The sequence below is a fragment of the Phalacrocorax carbo genome, chromosome 3 (genome assembly GCF_963921805.1).
Source record: "Phalacrocorax carbo chromosome 3, bPhaCar2.1, whole genome shotgun sequence".
Classification (NCBI taxonomy): Eukaryota; Metazoa; Chordata; class Aves; order Suliformes; family Phalacrocoracidae; genus Phalacrocorax; species Phalacrocorax carbo.
In genome coordinates this window covers 42,276,269-42,296,209 of record NC_087515.1, presented here as the reverse complement: position 1 = coordinate 42,296,209, position 19,941 = coordinate 42,276,269, and the positions used below count along the sequence as shown (strand labels likewise).

Sequence of the window (19,941 nt, the reverse complement as noted above, 5' to 3'; positions counted from 1 at the left end):
GTACTTTATCAGCTTAAAAACTAGCCAAGTGACCCTGATGGAGCACTGCTTAAAAAAAGTCTAGAAGACTTTGACCGGTTTGTATTTTTTTTATTTGTAAAGTTAAGGTGCAGTTACTACTGTCAGGTCTGCACTACCCCTCTGCCAGTTCTCTAGGTTTCCTCACTGGCTATTTCCAGATACTTTCTTTTTAACTACAGTTATAATCATTTAGTGACTAAGAAATAAAAAAAAAGGGGTAACTGCGAATGTGCAATGCTTGGTTGTGAGAATGGGAAGCTGGATCCTACCAGCACAGGCAAAACCTGCTCTGGTGATGAGCTGGTGAGGAGGAAAGCAGACCCGGAGGTACCTCTCCATAAGGGTAGCAAGGTATAAAATGGGAGCTGATGAGGTAGTTGGCCATCATTGATTTTCCTATTGAAATACTATTATATTTGTGATTTGGGATATTACTTACAGGGTAGTCCCTGCAGGTGCTTTACTAAAATAGTATTTAAATGGAATTAGCAAGTTGGGAGGAAGTGGGAAAGTTGACATTTTCAGATAAATCAGAAGATTGTTTGGTAATCCTAACTCATGCTGCTGAAGCAGGTTATAACTAAGCCCATGCATACGTTTCCTTTTACTCCAGATAAGCAATGTCCTAATAGTTGTTTGCAAAAATTAAAAAAAAAAAATAAAATTTGGTAGACTATAGACTTACTCTGAAATCAGTACTTTGTCTTTTCTGTTTAATGAATACCTTGGAAACAAAGTGACACTTGTTTCTGCCTGTGGGTGTTGCTGGAGAAGATGAGTGTGCTTTGAATCCCTATGCATGTTTGTTGTCGTGCTCCCTCCCATGTGATGCAAGCTGACCACAAGTTCAGGCTTGCGTGATGTCTTAGTGACCAGCTCCTTGTACCACACTGCACTGAACAACTTTCTCCAGGATTGTTTTATTTACCCTGCACCGGCTTTTCTGTTTGCAGCCTAATTTGCTTGCATTGTGAATTTTAAGATATTCGTCTGGTGTTAATATATCACTGATTTAACCCTAGCCCTGCTGCTTTGATATCAGTGAAGCCTGCAATTTCTTTAGTGTGTTTAGAATAGCAAAGGTGGTTTTTAGATATACGTTTACAGAGATAATTCTGTTTGAAGGAAGATGGTTGGTTAGCTTGTAATACATGTGGCTGTACATATCCTTGCATTTCTTCTGAACATGAAACATATATTATTCAGACATATAAGTATGTCTGAAATCCTTTAAAGGCAGGTTGTCATTCTATATATTTTGGTTCTTTTTCCTGCTGAAAAGAATAAGCCTGTCCCAGCAAAATGCCTGGCACCTAATTTAGCAGCAGGAGGGTGCCTATAGCAGGAGGGTGCTTGCTGGGAAGTTGTCAGCGTCCAGGGAGGCGCGGTAAAACCCCATGGGGCTGGCGGGGGCCATGTTATCTCTTCCCAGGCTCCTGCTAAGCTGCTGCACATATCCTACTGCAGATCAGCATGGGGACTTGCAGCACGTGAGCCAGATGCAATCTGCATGTGACTCCTGGCCCACCACCTCCTCTGCAGAGGAGACCGGGACAGCTGTTCAGGTGGAAAACTATACGTGGTTGTCTCCTGGCATATTACAGGAGAATATTATATCGTTTTGGAGGTATTCCCTGCTGTTTTTACTATTGAGGCTAACATGAAATGCTGAGAGGTTTAACAGTCATGACTCTGGCATCTATATCTACCAGTGATGCGCTTAATTACTTACATAAAATATACATGGTATTTTTCCTGGTTCACAGAGGAGGTAGGAGATTTTCTTGGCTGAAGAATATTCAGTGATCTGGAAGGAAAAGTGACATGGAGTAGTGAAGAATTTGGTATCTATTGCTCAGCCATGATGAACTCAGAAGTTGTTAAAAAGCAGCAAAATTATTTCTATCAGAAATGTTACGCTAGAAATTTCTTTCATTTACCCCTTCACACATCCCATTGAGAAGAGGAGAAACAAGTTACTTATTATTCTAATCACATATCACTGAATGGTTGGGCTTTGGCCCAAAGAAAAGGCAAAACTTCTGAACTCTACTACTTTTATTAATAACTTTCATTGAAATTTTAGCTTCTACAATTCTTCTAATTAAGAAAAAACCCTCCCTAAGTAAAGCACTTTGCTTACTGCAGTATCAAAAACTATTAATAAGGATAACAAGGTCTCCTGGCTAGCAAGCATATGCAAACTGTGGATGTAAAACTGTTTCAGCAGCTAGTCCTTTCCAAAACCCCTTCATGTCTTTGTTGACCAAAAAATTGGTAAGACTGAAGATTACTGTGTGTTCCTAATCACAGTGAAAGGTACCGGAGTGTTTGAAGGCAAGTTGGGTTTCTGGTGACATTACAGATTCGGTTTTTACTTATGCAAGAGGCAGCTAAATCTTTAAAACATCCTAATCTAATGCAAAACCTAAGGCAGGAGAATAAAATATCTTCCCTAGCAATGAAATTACATTGAATCCCAACCTCTGTGGAGTGAATGACTGTGTTGCCTGTATGAAAAGGATAAGACCTAAAAACCCACGATACTCCTCCCATTACTCCAGGAAGCAGCTGCATGAGTACAGAAGTCCATGTCTGTACCTAGCTCTCTGGCTGGCTGTTTGCACACAGGCATCAGAAGCTGATGTTTTTTCACTGTCTAAAGAATTTGCTTTCCTGGTAATTCAAAATTGGATAATTCCTTTACAAAGAGCAATTAATGATCTTACAAGCACCATGTCAAGTTGAGAAGGCTTTTATGCATGGGCCTGACGCATTGGCTGGTGGCTGCCCGTCATGAGGTGTTGTTGAGGTTTCTTCTTCCCTCCCAGTCACTGAATGGTGTGACCCAGTTCATGGCGTCTCTGCTGTTCCACTTCCACATGATCTGAAGCAGTTCTCTTCCTGTGGGCCCCTCTTGGTAGTGGCACCCATAGCCCAGTGGCCTCTGGGACCCCAGATCAAGCAGCTATGAGTGGGCTTGTTCCCATAGAACATAGATCCTGCACTCATTCTGAGCATGTCTGAAATCCACAGAGGTGAGGATGGGCACACGGCATCACCTGTATTCTCATTGCATAGGGTTTTAAAATGTGACTGCTTTTAATATGAAATAGTATCTAACCAGACAAACCCTGTGTTCCTCTCTGTCTCAGTTCCTTAAATGCCATAGACTGCTCCCTGTGTGAAGGTGGAGTTGGTTCCATCTCCCCTTGCATGTGACACCTCTCTCTGCTGAACCATGGAGACCTGTTCTCCTGGTAGCTGGCCAGCACTTCTCTGATTTGATAGAAGAAAGCTCCTGGTCCCCTGAACCCACCTGGGTTGTGGGTTGTTAAGGCTGTCATAACACCTTGGCATCTTTGTTCAGTTGCTGTGCAATTTTTGTTTCCTACACCTTGGCAGGAGGTTCTTCTTACCTCTCTCAAAGGTTTGTCTGAGATGTTTCCACCTGGGTAGGCAAATATTTGCACGTAGTAACCTTCACTGTTCTTGGGCCAGTGAGCATGAGGTATGGCACCCCAAATGACTGCACCCATGCCAGTGCTCCCTCACAACCACCATTTGCTAACAAAGCTGAATTCTTCTCTTCTGCGTGGGGAGATGTCCCAGCCACCATCCCAGCCTGTGGAATGAGCCTTAGTCAAGACACTTTGTGATCCAAAGCAAATTTACCACCAACTTACATTGCAGTCCTGGCAGTGACCGAGTTCCCGGAATGTTGAGTGTTGTAGGAGCTCTCTGAATCAAGTGGAAATGAATATGAATAAAATGATACATGAATTCAGAGGGGTTTATTTTTGTTTTTCAAATATAATGGCTAAAACTTAATATCAGATGTATCAAAGTTGCTGGGAACCATTTTAAGTAGCTGGTCAAACTGATGCAATAGAGAAAAATTGTTTTAAGTGTTGAATGTGTGAGGATGGGTTTGCTAAAAATACATGTTTTTTAAGTGTAGTTACTGAGATACAGAAAGTTGTGCTTCTCTTATTCTCTCATATAAATATTTTTGCACCTCTCGTTCCTGAAAAAAAGAAAAAAAAAAACGTAGAAGACCTTAATTCATGGCTGGGGGAAGTTTGTGCTTCTTGTATGTTTTGTAGCTCCTTTTTATAGCACAGGCTCAGGAGGGAAACAGGAGGAGGGGTGGGAAAGCACGTGGGGAGAAAACCAAGACGGTCACAGGACAGGGATATCCATTCCCACACCTTTCTGTTAGCATCCAGCTTGGCTTCCCAACCTGAAGGTGGGGATGCACACACCGTTTCCATTGCATACAACATGCTCTAATGACCCTGCTTGTTGCACATATACGTGCCTTTTCCTAAAGACTGCATCCATCTCTGTGAAAGGCTCAGCTGAAGTCCAGATTTCAGTCTGGTAGGCAAGTTACTTCAGGGCTTCGAGGAACCTGCTACTCATGCTTCAGGTATGAAACATTCACCACAGCAGGTCCCCATCTGGTGAAGAGGCTCATGGTGCTGTCATTGCATTTTGGTTGGCTTTGGATAAGGAGTGTTGGTAGCCTGATGATGTTCTTATTTGTTAACTTCTAGGTTTATTTTTAATGAATGACTCATGCCATTTTGTGTTTGCTTAACTACAAGTGATCCAAGTGGAGTGAAAATTTCTATAACAATAGGAAGTATCAAAAGTGATGCCTTGTTTCTTGCTGAGAAGGAGCAGAGATACCAAATTAGTCCCGCTCCTTCAGGACACCTTAGGGGAGCAATGGGAAGTTTTAATTTCACAGCTCCATCTTAATTTTTCTCCTTCTTTGGACCTTTGTGGAGGATATAAACTAATGAAGCATTAAATAAAACTAAAGCCCAATTCTGAGCAGCCTGATTTACAGCCCTTTTGGTCATGTTTTAGGTTGGTCCATGTGAGAGTGTGATATCTAGATACTGTCCAATGCACATAGGAAAGTTTTAGCTGCTTTATACATAAAAGTATGCTTTATGAGTATACTTACACTTGTATAAATTAGCATGCAGAGTCTTATTGTAATACAAGAGTGTCCTTTTGCTCAATTTACATTGCTTCTATCTGACAAAACCTGAAGAGGAAAAAAAAAGCCTCCTAATGCCATAGGCTCATGCAAAAACACCTCCACAGAGCAGGGACCTTTGGTCTTCTCCTGTCCGTTCTCACTCACCATGTGATTAAGACATAAAATCAGCTTATGTACGTCTTCAAGGCTTCATTGCCAGACCCATGGGGAAGTCTGCTGATGGGCTCACATGACGTGGGGTGGCACAGCTGTGGCTGGAAAGCCATGGAAGTCAACAGGAGTTTGGCCTTGAAGTTCGTCCTGTTGAAGACTATGAGACTCAGGGCTGTGTAGCATGGTGCCACCACTCATTCCCTAGAACGTCAAGAAGGAAATTAGCCCATGGCTGTGGCACACGTGTTGAGGAAATAGAGGTCAGGTTATGGAGAGAAGAGCTATTTTCAGATGTTGTCGGCGAAATAAGACTTGTGTTACAGTTATTGGGATGATTTTAGGTTGGTGAGAATAGCATCTGCTTCTGCAGTAGCTCTTCTGTGAATGCGAGCTCAAAACTTTTTTCCAGTCAGGTCTGGGAAAACAAGGATGCTAAAACTGGGGGGATTTAGCTGGGGGAGCTGAAGAGGCATTGGGTTTGTGGTCCTGATTTGCAGCAGTTGCACCAGTTGGGCTGATGCTGCCTGTTTCTGCTCATTTCAGTGGCGAATGGTTTACTCCAGCAAGAGTCTGATCTGTTTTCAGCATGATGCTTCACAAAGCCTCAGGGCTTAACTAATGGATTGCTTGAGATTTGACTTCTCCAGTGCTTCCTAATCAAGGAGCGTATAGAGAGATATTTCAGGGTCTTTTTCAGGTTTTGTTATGCAATCTCCTGCAAATGCATCTTCTTTGGGCATATCGACTCAGATTTTTTTCAGTGCACTCGTAATCACAGGAAAATACAAGAAAGCCCACTGCCAAATGGAGTTAAGCTGTCAAATTCCTCACCAAACATTTTATTTCTGCACAGTGATCAGCTGTAATTATGCTTTGCTGTAATTATGCTTGCAGAGATATATTATACAAGGTATTTTCCATAAGACGTGTCAATAACCTGCGTCAAGGACAAGAAAAATGCTGTGGGAAAGTCCTTGCTTCCAAGTCCTAGGTTTTGTGTCTGTGTTATTACTGATCCCAAATGATTAACGCTACTTTTGTGATGTTTTGGAATGTACTAAGTAATATTATAAAGATTAACAATTAAAAAAAAAAACCACGACAACCTACAGTAATAGTTTCCAATAGGATGCTGTTTGTGAGCATAATTACTTGCTCAGGTAAAGGCCTTTCGTAATAGTCATCTGTATATTCTATATGGTATAAATTTATTAACATGACTATTACTGAACTTCACTGATATTTCATTCAGTTAAAGTTCTCCTTAATTCTATGAAACCTTTTCTAATCAGAAGCATCCACATACTAAATACATAACTTAATCTCTGCACCTTTGTCTGTTGGGTGATTTGGTCATTAGCAGGTAAGATGATAAACATTTCATGAAGACTGACTTATCCAATATAGCTATGGTAAGTGACTTACCAGCATTAGGGGAGAAACAGTGATATTTGAAGGCAAGAAAAAGTTTAAAGTGCACGCTGCTCTCATTTTACGAGGTCTTCTTTCTTAGAAAGTTTCAAGTTTTAAGGTTTAAATCACCATTTTGATTTCTGCCTTGAACTATTGTAGTTCCCCGTGTGACTGATGTCCAGCACAACCTTTCCATGCACTTCACATGCTCAGCTTCCTGACTGCTGACTGATGGCACCTCATTTCTTTCATGTTAGCATTCTTCTGGCAGCACCTTTTGTGATAATTACACACAAACTGATCCCCTTGCTGCTTCTGTCAGCATTTTGGTTTGTATCTCACTGGTTTGGTTCTTACAAAAAAATGAAACAACCCAGGAACCTTTGGGATAACAAGAGAGGGTAAAAGGTAAAACTATTCCTGACACCTGGGGGCAAATGCTCGTAACAGTCCTAAAATGCAGTTAGTAAAAGTTGATGGGTTTAATTTGTCCAATGATATTATCTTTGTGTGTTAACTATTAAATCCATAAATGTGAAGGATGCAGTTGTGGTGTTTTGGGTAGACGCTAATTGTATGGAAAAAACGTATTTTGAAATAATGATAGAAATTTTAGTCTGGTAGAAAACAGTTGAGACCTGGAGATGCCCTTCTGCTTTTATAAGCACCACAGGGTCTGTGTTACATATTCAGTGAACACACAGTGATACTGATTGCTAACACTATTCCAGTGTCTCATAAGGAAACCTCCTGCATACCGGCTTCACTTTCATCTTCAAATATTTTCAGTTTGTTTCTCTATCACTGACAGTGCTTCACCTGGAATGATCTTTAGTACACAGTCATGCTCTGGGCAATCTCAAACATTTCTTCTGCCCGACTCACTACAGGAAATACTTCACAACTATAGACATGCCAGTAGGTAAGGCTAATGGACTGGAGACCTCAGGAGGCCTTTTCGCCTTGCTGTTTATTAGTAAGTTCCATATAATTTGAAATTTTTTAATTTTTATATATACACACAAACATATATTATTTAATTTTTTATATATATTCTTTATTTTCTGGGCCTTTGACAAGATCCTTTTACTATATCCCAATATCCATCTTATCAGAGAATAATTACTTCTTAAGATGTGACAGGACTTTTCAGAGCAAATCAGTGCTGCTTAACTTGCTTCTAAGTTTATACTGACACTAGAGCTCGTATGTAGGAGAATATAAAACTCTTCTGAACTTCCAGACTGGAACACCCTGTACAAGACCTGTGTTTTGGATTCTTGTTTTCCCCTGTATAAAATCTGGTTTTCGTATGTGACGAGCTTTGTCTGGTGGCTCCAACTGCTTTGCAGTTCCCAGCATCTGCAGAGACAGCTTTGGGGATCACCAGGTTGGATAGAAAAACGGAAGTCTCGGATATAATTAAATTTCTACAAGTTTTGCAAAAGTTTGCAGCCAAGGAGAGACTCAAACTGATGCCTATGTTGAAAGGAAAGGTGGGCAGAACTCAGCCTTTATATGTCCTCTTTGGCAGCCACTGCCTGGCCTGGTGGCACGTACTGCTCTTGCTCAGTAGGTGTGTAGCCAGCCTCTGGGTCTACTGAGGTTATTTAAGTGGTACCAGGAAAAAAGGAAGAACGGGACACAAATCGTCAGGAAATAAGAACTCGCTATCCTGTCTCCATTGTATGCCTGAAAAGCCATTCTCTTTCTCAACTATTGATCTTGCAATTTTGTTTTGTAGGAATCGGAGTTTCTTTGTCTGGAGTTTGATGAGGCCAAGGTGAGCCAGATGCTGAAGAAACTCTCGGAAATAGAGAAAAGTATGACTTTATTGACTCAGACCACTTAACCAAATAAAGAGATTGCAACTCAGAAAAGAAATAACCCTCGGTAGTTTGTCATAATTCCTGTTTCTGCATATAAAATAGGTAATTGTTAAATCCTGGTTATAATTGTACAACATATTCACAACCAAGTAACTTTTACACTGTGAAGTTTTCTCTGACTTGTCCTCCAGGCCCATTCTCCAAGGTGGCAGTGGCATTGTTCGCATAAAGCTGTGCATAATCAGGACTTCGAGTTTACTGTAGCTTTTCTCTTTTTTCCCTTCAATCAAATTTTGAGTCTTCCAGATGCTGTAAATCCTGGGTTGGATGAACAGCAAAGGTAAATTGGCCAGTTGTGGCAGGGGAGAAATGAGCAGAAGGAACAGGCAGACTAGGGGGGACTCATGTTTATTCTTCCAAATCTTGGGCTATGTAGGACAAATCCACCTGCATGAACTCTGTCTGCTTAGGGCTTAAAGCCCAGGAGAGTAGATGAAGTGCAGTGAGTTCAGGGAGCAGAAACACAAACACGTTTCTGTAATTGTGAGCCTCTATGCTGCTGAGGATTAAATGGTTCCCAAGGTGTGAGGTGGCCAGCCTTGCTGGCCCATTCAGTCACACCTATGCGATGCCATGGGGAGCCAGGGGACAATCAGGGGAGCATCTTTTGGGTGGTCGGAGTTGATGCTGGTTTCCCAAAAGGAGCAGCCCTCCTACGTGTGCTGAGCACCCTGCTGGCCAGCCTTCAAAGCCACTTCTGACCTGCTTCCCCAAAGGCTGGACACCCTCATCAGCCTTCCAGCTCTTGAGCTATAGTGGTGCAGCCCTGGCACTGAGCTGCACAGTGTGTTTGAGAGGATGGTGCTTTGTCAGGGCACAGTTTAACTTGGCTGCTCTTAGTCCTGCCTGTCATGATGTTTGTCTTGACCTCAAAGAGCCCCAGGTGAAACCCAGGGTTTCTAGTGTATGCATGTTGAGCTTGGAATTCAGGTAAGAGGAAAACACCCTTGGCAGCCTGGCAGGTTAAAGCACTATTGATAAAATAGTTGTGTGAAGAAAGCTTCCAGAGGCAGATAAGGTATATACAGGTTGCTGTGGCTCTTGGCTGTTGCAGGCACCCGTATCTCTCTGCCACAGCACCAAACTGCAGAGCAACCACTAACCTTCCAGCTAAAGAGGATTGAGCAGAAATGTTTTCAGTTTCAGATGTTTCCGTTGAGGGGTGCAACCTTGTCAGCTGTGTCACAGCAGGATGTATAACCACACTTAACTGGTTTATCAGTGCAGGAGGACATGGAGGGGCTGTTCTGGGCAGGCTAATGCTTTTATTGAGCATGATAGTCCCTACCAGGGAACTGCCTGATAGTCCATAAAATGGTGATGGACCAGCTGGAGACGACATTGATTCACTGTTTGCTTTGTGTGCACGTGCATTTGGTTGGAGGCTAAATTGTTTCCTTCCATTTTATTTTAGCTTCATAAGCAACCTCCTGCTGAGGTGAAATTATATTGAGGGCTTGTACCAAGACAGAGATGACAACATAAAATGTTCTTGTGCCATAACTAAAGTATTCCTCATTGCTTCTCCTTGAGCATTTATTGCTTGTGGAGTTGCCAGATTGTACTTGGAAGCAGACTCTCTCTTCAGAGCAAGGGAAGGGCACCTTTTCACATCTGCCTGGTCAGAAGGGAAAGCATCACCCAAGCCAATTTGTATCACTGCATTGGGAATTAACACTTCCTTTCCCGTGCCTGTCCCACTGCCACCTCATTTCTTACAGCTACCTGGTTCTCCACTGCATCTCATAGAGAGATGGTGCAGCCCACAGCTACTCACTTTCCCCGTCTGCCTCCAGCTGATACTTGTCAGAGTGGAACTGGACTGTAACCACCATCACCAGATCAGTGATCTTCATGGCAGTCCTCAGGTAACTGGCTGCCAGCACAGGTGTGAAATGCTGTGTGGTTGCTGATTCTCTGAGCTTTCTACTTGCTTTTTCATCAAAGTTCATTAAAATGTTTTTCTGAGTTTTAGAGCATGTTTTAAAAAAATAAAATCAAGGTCAGGGGAGGATCGTGATCTTAAGTAACTTGCACCATGTCAAACATACTTATTGTTCTATTTTAACATGGTCAGAGGATAAGAAAATGTGCTATAAATGGAAATTAAAGAGAAACAAACTGGGAACAGATATCAGGAAGTATTATTTCATGCAAAGGTTAATAAATATGTGAAATGGCTAACCAGGCAAGGAGGCTGAGGCAAAAAATATCAGGGTCATTTAAGAAATAATTGGATACTTTCCCAGTAGAGGTGAGAAGTTAAAAAGGGGCATGTTTTAATGGGTGGACACTTCACTTTCTTCCTAATCCTCCCTCCCCTGAATATCTAATGATCTTGATTTTCTTCTTGTTGCATGTTTGTAAACTTCTATGCAAAACTGGAAAAAATAAAGCTGAATATTCTGGAGACCACACTCTGCCCAGCCCTTAGGAAGGGCACAGGAGCATCACTGGGCAGCAAAATCATTTCTGTTTCATGAGGTTTTGACATGGGCAGGACAGAAGTTGCTCTGCTTCCCCAGACTGCTGTAACTGCTCAGCTGCTGCTGGCGCACAGAGAACAGATTTTTGCCCCCTTGAGCAGGACTGTGCCTTCCTACTGGGATAGTTTATGTGTGTGTGTCCATCTGTCTGTCCCTCATTATGGACTTTTCAACTTATTGGCCACTCTTGGCTGACCTTGGTGGAGGAAAAGAGGCCTCCGATGCTGCTCTGCTTTGCTTGCTTGAGTGAAGGACACAAGCACCTGTGGCTTTTTGTTGGGACTCATGAGTGTTACCAGCTATTGATGGCCCTGCTAAATATCTCTGTGGTGTTGGCAAATGAAAGCTGCTTGCATATGCACTTCAGGAGAGATTTCAAAGTCCTTCCCCAAAGCCCAGATGTAAAGCAAATTCAGCCCAAATGCATGGCCAGGCAGCTCCTGCTGTGGCTAGGCCACACGGGGATGCTGACCTCCTGCTTGGGTCTATCTGAGCAGACATCCCAGCACAGCCCTGTTGGCCATAGGGGCCTCATCCTGTTTTGGAGACCACTGCTGCCTGCCATGGCACCAGCAGCTCCTGTGCCTGCGTGCTGAGCCATGCCAGCAGTGTGACACCAGGGCCATCGCCGCCACCTCCTCCTCTTCCTCCTTCCTTCAGGGGAGCCGCCCCTCAGGCGTGCCCTGAGCCACCAGTCAAGCCTGCTGGGCAGTTTGTAATTTCCAGTGTAGGGACACAAGCAGCCCAGCACAGCCAGGGGAGGAAAGAGAGGGAGACAGGGAAGCAGTAGGACGAAGGGCTGAAGGAGCGCCCCTGCCTGAGTGCCACCTGGGAGAGTTCTCCCTGCCCGGTCCTTGAAAGCAGCCAGGGAAGGAGTGGGGACACAACGCATGCCATGCTCCAGTATCCTCAACCTTGGAAGACTCCCCTCATACCTGCCCCCCTGCAGGTATACCTGTCTGCGATCTGCCCAATCTCCATCCTTCCTGGTTTACTAGCAACTAAAAACTTCTTGCGATCAGGACTGCTGCATGCTGCTGGGCTGGGGCAGGTTTGGTTTCAATCAAAGTCTAGGTATTTAACGTAACCTGCATCATGTTGATGGAGGCAGGGCAGGGAGCAGCCAGGTAGATGCTGCTCAGGCAGAGAACAGCACCAGCAATTTCCTCTGGTCCCACTTTTGCTGGTGCTTTCCTGGGTGACAACTTGTCAAAGCCGTGGTGGATTTGCACTGTGATGACTGAGGCTGTCGCTGCAGCTCTGCCACCATGTTTATGACAACTCCAGATGTGCAGCCCGTCCCAAGCTCTGTTGTTTCTTACCCAAGACTTGTAAGCAGCAGCCACGTGTTGTTGCAGCCTCCAGCTGGTTCTTCCTCAGATGTCACCTTTTGCACTGCTAAAATGCCTTGCAATTTATTCATGCAATTGCTTCTTGTTTTCTGGGAATTCCTCCAAGTTAACGCTTGTTTATGATCTGGTGCTCCCTAAAATATCTGCAAGTGCTGTCACCTTCAATCATACATTACACAATTGGCAAGCCCTGTACTCTCTGCTTCGCAAAAAGATTCCTGTTAGCACAATTTTCTTTCTTATTGGTCTGCATATTCCCAGAACTGTTGAATTTTTAGCGTATTTTTCTAGGCATGTCTGTATTTGAAAAAAATAACAATTTAGGCACACTGTGTTTTTCCAAATCCAAGCCAAGCAAGCCGTGTATTTCATAAAGCTTTGGGCCATGGACAGCAGCAGATGACAAGGCATACTTCTTTTACACTGCTGTTGATTTACTTTGCTGTTGTGTAGGGGAATAGACAGGGATCGGCGACCGGAAGATTACGGGATGTGACGGAAAGATAGACTCCTCCCCATAGGAGTGGCAGGAACAGGAACCGCAAGAGCTATATAAGCGTGTGACGCAGCCAAATAGACGGACATTTTGTATCCATCATATTGGTGTCTGTGCATCACTGTCCCCAGGGTGGGTAGAGCCCTGTGTCCCGGAGGTATGCGGCCCAAGATAAGTTCTCCCGTAGAAGTGTACAGCTACACTGTTGTTCAGGTTACTTAGTCTCATTTTATTTTACATTTCTTTTTTATTTTTCTCTCTTACAGGTCCTTTTTGTAAGTATAAATGTCAGAATTAATGTTTGTGTTTTTATTGTGTTTCATGGGAAGGTTTTTGCTGGAGTCTACAACCTCCATATTTTATTGTGCTTTGACTTTTTGATAAGCTGGTTGATATTTTGAGACATTTTCTTTTCTGTATGTCAGTTCTTTGCTATCTATTGATAAAATAAATTGCTTACCATCTCTCTGAGGAGATTTCCTGATTTAGATGTTTACCAACCATTTGTAAATGTGCAGGTCTCTGAGAAGTTTTACATGATGACTCATGCTTGCCCCACATTGCTCGTGGAAATGTTTCTCTCCCCTTCTGGGGAATTTCAACAGTTTATTCATTTATTCCAAATATTTATAAAAAGGCATTCAATCGGTGCCAGGGAGAGAGGGAGCCTTTTCAAGAATGCGGTACCACAGGACGACAGCTGGGCTGGGGGAGCACAGCGATCCTTTGCAGCAGCCACTGATGACTTTTTAATGCATTACATTTCATGTGGCTTGTGACCTGAAAAACAGATAATGACTCCTTGCCTTGAAGCCAGGACTGTTAAAATCCACCTCTTAAATTACTCCCAAATCCCAACCCCCAAATCGAGTTGTGTTTAATGCAACATGGAGGCCAGACTCTGCTCCTGGGCCTGTCTCGCTGTGTTGCAGGTAAAGGTGATGGCGAAGGAAAACAGGCAGCTGTCATCATGGATGGTGTCTCCCCTTAGTGCAGCAAAATAAAGCTGTTTATACCCATAAAGGTCACACTGGTTTAGCCAAGCCTTGCCAAAGCAGTGGATGAGTCTCCCTTTCCTCAGAAGAGAAGCACATACACCAACAAAAATGCCTTTTCCAGTAGCGTGAATCCCATAGGTGATCCCCGGGGCCACCAGAGTCCCCAGAGGACACGATGTGTCACTTTCCACAAAAGGGTTGCAAGGGGGATGCAGCTACAAGCTCACCTGGTAAAAATCCACCTCTGGACTGCCAGTACTGTTTGATTATTTGGGGATATCACCTGAGTTTGTTGACCCAGCACAAAATCCATGGGTGGTAGAGGCTGGTGCTGTGAAGCTTTCCTCCCAGACATAATGGTGTTGATCATCTCCATGCTCAAATCCCCATGTGCCTTGCCCTTCTTCCTTTTGGTGGTAGCAAGGCAGATCTTGAAATGCAAGAAACTGCAGGAAAATGGGTTTGAAAGCATGTTGGAGGGAAGGGGCTGGGGCAGCCCAGGACGGAGAACCTGCCTGGGGCGTCTGGCCCTTGGGCATTTTGCAGGTGGCTCTTAGCAATATCGCAGCAAGCAGGACCCAAGGGGAGGCCCCTGAAAGGCAGCACTGTCAGAGGACATCTGCCTTCAGGGAGGTATGAAATTTTTCTCTGAAGACATTTTCTTGTTTCTTATGTCCCCTGAGCGCAGGTGACCTGGAGCTTCCATTTTAAATCACTTAGCAGCCAGCTGCACTGAAACTCCAGTACTCAGCCGTTACCTTTCATAATGAGATGGTATTGGAGAATGCCTAAAACCAGGTAATTGAATAAATGGTATTTTTGGATGCTGGCAAGTGTCTCAGACCCTTGAGGAGCAACGTTTTACACGGGTGGATGGGAGGAAAATGACCAATTGCAGCACATAACCCAAAGCCATAGTGCTTCTGAGCAGAGCCTGGGAGGAAACATTCATCAACATTTGGGTTTGATGATACATAATTTCTCTGCCATATTTCTTGAGCTCTCTGGCCAGTTGGCAGCCCTGGCCGAATACAGCACTACCAGGAAATTATGTGGTATAGTGCATTTTAGTAATATGTGGCACTTTCTGCCTTGCAAATGAAACCATGTAGAGCGTTAGAGTCTTCATGGCACCTCTGTTCTTGGCAGTGAAAGAAGAAAATAAGCAACACCATGTCAGGAGGAGACGGCAGGCTCAAGGAGGGAGGTGTCCGTTTGATCCCAGCCACCTGCAAGTGGCTCAGGGCTCTCCCTGTGCCTCTGAAACATGGCAGCCACCCCACCACCCTCTGCAAAATATCTGGTGGCTTGGTGAGCCCTGGCCTCCTCCAGACATCCCCTAAAATAAATTTGCTACTGCAAAACATCAGGGTAAACCTGCATTTTTCTGTGGCTGAGGAACAGAGTGCATAAAGCTTATCTCCTGCTCCAAGATCCTGCGAGGCAATGGCATGCAGAAGTACAAGGTTAAAAAAAACGCCATCAAGAAGCATCAGCCAGGAACCATAAATACCTTTCAAGCAGTCCTTAGGCACATCAGGAGACAAACAAACAAAGCAACTGGAATTTATAAACTTCCATAATTCATTTTTCTTTGCAGGGAGAACAAATGTTCCCATGTTCCAGCTCTCTCAGGGCCTTTGACAATTGGGCTCCTTTCTATAAATAATGTTATGCAGGTTTATACATTTCAATTAGTGCTTGTTCTAGCCTCTCACAGCCCAAGGATGTTTTCACTCTGGTTTATTATTTAGGCTGTGGATAGATCATTTTGCCTTGGTGCACCTATAATGTGATTTAAATTAAGATGCTTGCAAGCAGCATAATAGTAATGAAATGGTCTCTGGAAAACATTGATACATCTCCAGTGAAAATGAACGAGAGAAATGAGCTTTACATTGCAGCATCTGACAAAATGTCTGCACCCTCCTCTGCAGGGTGGGAGCGGGATGTCTCTGTCCAAGGACATGGCCTGTAAAGGGTGAGTGCTTGTACCTGGACTGTGCCTTAGGGCCACTGGTGACACAGTGTAATGGCCACAGATGTTTCCTTTCCAGCGCAGGAACATCTCCAAGTCATCCTGCAGCCCTTTAACTACAACGTGCTGCGATCAGAGCCGGCAGAGCCGGCAGAAATGCTTAACCCCAGCGGCTTAATCCCCAGCCATTGCAAATTAGTACAGCTCCATTAACTTCAGAGAACTATTTACATGGGGGAGGTTAAATATGTACAGGATCAGGCACAAAACCTGCAGCAATATTGTACATGGGCAGTGGTTTACTAATTTACAAGGCTAGATCTCATCTGTGCTGGATGCTGGTTTCTGAAGTTTTATTTATTTATAGTGAGCACATCCATGCCAGAGGGATTTCTCCATTGAGCAGCATGAAGAAAACTATTTACTCTGATTATGTTGCTGATCTGAGTCCCTAATGCAGGAGGTATCTTCCCTCCAGGTCATTTTTCAGTTACCCGTAGGTATGAGGCTGGATATTAAAACTAGATATGTGGATTATTTCATTTCCCTTTGCCCTGTTTTTTATTTCTGAAGTTCATCTGCAGATCCTGCAATGATAAGATAAAAGCTTTCAGATCTCCTTTGATATATTGTAATTCTGACGCACCGGGAGCCACATCCAGCACCCCAGGTGGTACCGCTGGCCTCTGCTCATTGCAATGAAGTCGAGGGGGGGTAGTGGGTGTGTGTAACAGAGCAATGTGGCATGACAAATGGCCTGTGGCCTCTGAGGAGGCTTTTGCAAGCATAAATACACGTAAAAAGGTTACAGGGGATCCATGGGACCTGGTGGAAATCAGATGACCCCAGAGTGCCTGTGAGAAGCCATCAGCAGCTGGATGATGCTGGGCAGGAGCTTCCCAGCTGGGATTGAGGCCCCTGGGTGCTCTGCAAGCTGGACGCCCAATGTGCTGGATGGGTGCCGCACCCAGTGTCCAGCACGGAGGATGCAGGGAGCAGCAGGGCTGAAACCAGGGCTTCTAACTGCTGTCCTGCTGGGGTCCCCAGAGAGCTGGCACAAAAATGCAGATGCCCTTCATCTCCCTCTGGATAGGACCTGATGAGTGCCTTGGAGGGAGCTTTCAAACAGCCCAGCTAGGTCCCATCCCAACTCTGCAGCCCTATGAGCCAGCCACCACTGGCCCCTGAGACAGGGCCACTTTCCCCACCCTGGTTTTGGAGACCCTTCTGCTCGTGTGACGCAAAGGAGGAGTCCTCAGTGAGGAGTGCCGCCCCCAAGCCCCGGTGGCGAAACATGGGCTGTGCCACCTCCCCAGTGTAAAACCCTCACAGGCTGAGCAGGATTTCACTCTGGGTGGCAGCTGCAAGTGCTTTGCCAAACTGTTGGGAGTGTCTTGAAAAACCTCCTGTGCACAGCGTTGGCTTAGTTTTCTTTGCCACCCAGAAGCAGCCAGCTTAGATGTCAGCACCCTTCCAGGTACAGGACTGGTTTTAATTGGAGTCACCTTACCCAAGCTGGCACTGCAGGAGTCCAAGGGAAATTACATAGCAGAGCCTCATCTAGGACATGCCTGAAGTCAAGATGGTCTAAACAATCTAAGTTACATGTGAAGACTGGTGGTTTTCCCACAGCTGGGGTTTTGCTGGTGCTTAAAACCACATCTGCTAAAAATAAAAACAAGATGGAAGCAGTTCAACTGAAGAGGCTCCAGCGCATTTTTTCCTAAGTGTAAGCAGTTTTCTCACCTTCGAAGAGACTCAGCTGCAGCCTCTGCTGCCTGGCAGTTTTCAGTTTTGCAGCTCTTCAGGTCTTGCTGCCAAACACTGTGGGATGCCTTTGAACGGAGTTAAGGAGAGGTGTAAGGGGGTCATGTTTCCGGGACACAAAAAAGATGTTTTATATATAGTGGGCACTTTTTTTGTTGTTTGCAAAATAATTATCTTCCGTTTTCTGCTCATACAGAAATTGAATTTCAAGTGGGTTCTTCTGCATCCTCTTTTTTGCACTCTGCACTGCTTGGCCTTCTGTCTGCAAGGAAAAGGAGCCTTACTGGGAGGAAAATGCTATTAGTTACTGCAGCCAATGTCTGAAAAAGACAGGTATGTCCTTCTAGAGCAGGGAAACACTGACTTTAATCCAAGCGGTTCAGCGATTAATTATTCTTGGCAAACATTAATCAATACGAGCACAATGCAGCTCTGCCCACGGCTTACAAATGACAGCACACAACGTAGCAAGGGTGAGTTTCCTTCTACCATGGCTATCCTGCCCTGGTTTGCCTGCAAGAGCAAGCTTCAACGCTCCGGAAAAAAGTGGTGCTCTGGGGGACACGGATGGATGTGCCAATCTCTTCAAGTTGAGTGGTTGTGCCAAAGTGGAATATACCACTCACATCTCCCCCATCTCACCAAGGCACAGAAACAATTGGAAGTGCAGCAAACCAGCTCTGTAGTGGTTGCTCTTGCTGCACTGGTTTGCATGCATGTGACAGCGGAAGAAAGTGGGGAAAAATGACTGTGTGAGGAGACCACTGAAATGCGTTCATATCGGTGACAAACCTTGCCGACAAACCTTGCCTACCCTGGGAGAGGCTTTTTGCTTGGCTGAATTCCAGACTCAAGCATTTGGGTGGGAAAAAACAGTCCTGAAGGAACTGAGATGCTCCAGCTCCAATTGCATGTCACCTTTGTATTTTTATTTTTTTCTTATCTTCAGTGTTTTAAAATCAGAGTTGTGCTGAAGTGCTCACATGCCACAGGAGCAATCTTTATTCTGCTGTTATTATTTAAATTTTAACCTCCTATCTTGTGTTCTTATCCTCCTTGGTCACAGAAGCACACTCAGGTTAGTTTCATGCTTTCCACATGTCCACACCAGTCTGTCCACAAAAATCAGATAGACTTGTGTCCTGGATAAGCTTTGGTCCATCACAGAAGATTAATTCCAGCTGCACTGGCCTTACAGGAGATTTGACACAGGAGAACTAGGTGAGTATTTACAAGAGGGAGGTTGGGAAGCGTTTCAGTACATGCATCCCTGCAGCTAGTAGTATTTTTGGCCCAGGTGGCAGGTGCATGCTTTGGAGCAGGGGCTGTAGTCTGAGAGACATGATTAATATTATGGGATGTGGTGTGAGGGGTCTGGGCAAAATACACCCTTCACGTAGATGACTACTAGCCATGCTGGGCTTACAGGTGCTCCCTGTGGAAAGGAGCTGGTCAGTTATTCAGTGAGAGAGGTGCTGGGGTCCCTTGTGGTGAGCTGCTGCCAGGGAGAAGGCTCTGACCGTGTTCACAAGGGTGGCTGTAAGCAGGTACCTGGGAATTCTGGGCAATACACAGGGTCAAGGGAAAATGCTGCTTTCGGTAGCTGGGGGAGGATATGCCTGCAGCTGCTGTGATGAGCCCAGGACATGTGGCAGGAGAGGACGAGCTGTGACTGCTGTGACATGGTTCCCCCAGGGGAGCAGCCCACGGCCCCCGTGGGCAAGCGCCCCACGGCTGGGCCCTGTCTCGCCACAACCTGGCTGCGTCTGACTTCTCTTGCTCTTTCTTTGCTGCTGTGAAACAGGAAGAGCAAGATAACCTTGAAGGTTTTATAAACTGGGGCTTGTTCCTACTTCTCCTTTGGTCTTGGCAATGTACCAGTTATTAATTAACAGGCAAATGCTAGAGGAAAGAACAACATACATAGCTCATTTCTATAGCTGTAAATGCAGTAGCTCCCCCCAGCCAGCTTTTATTCCAGTGAACCCAATTGTTACGACAGCAATGAATAAATAGCCTGGAAAAAATAGTAACAATTTTGAACTTCATAAAAAATGAGAGTTGAATCCTTTCAAAAGACTCTCTTTTCTGGCTGTCATGCATATCACGCTACGTATGCAAAAAACTCAAGCAACAAGAATTCATGTCATCAAGTGGCATGACACCAATGCCCTGAACGTACAGCTTCCCTGTAACCAGCCCATGAAAAATGTTTGATGCTCTGCAACTCACTGGTAAGGGCTCTACACTGGATCTCATAATTTGCATTGTGATGCTAAGTGAAAGTAGTATTTTTTAATATGTAGGCAAAGAAGTTATTCCAGATTCGGACCACATTAAAGTGTGTATGTGCTGCTGACAATGGCTGCAA

At 44.5% G+C, this 19,941-nt stretch overlaps 1 protein-coding gene across 2 annotated transcripts in view; it reads left to right on the top strand.

Moving 5' to 3' along the window:
- The window catches only part of COMMD1 (copper metabolism domain containing 1), an 88,737-nt gene extending 75,439 nt beyond the window's left edge, over positions 1 to 13,298 (top strand). For both annotated transcript variants that reach the window (XM_064446695.1, XM_064446696.1), the window contains exon 3: positions 8,349 to 13,298. In XM_064446695.1, coding sequence (XP_064302765.1) covers positions 8,349 to 8,456 — 108 coding nt within the window. In that variant the 3' untranslated portion in view covers positions 8,457 to 13,298. The remainder of the gene's footprint in view (positions 1 to 8,348) is intronic.
- Positions 13,299 to 19,941: the final 6,643 nt, after the last annotated feature.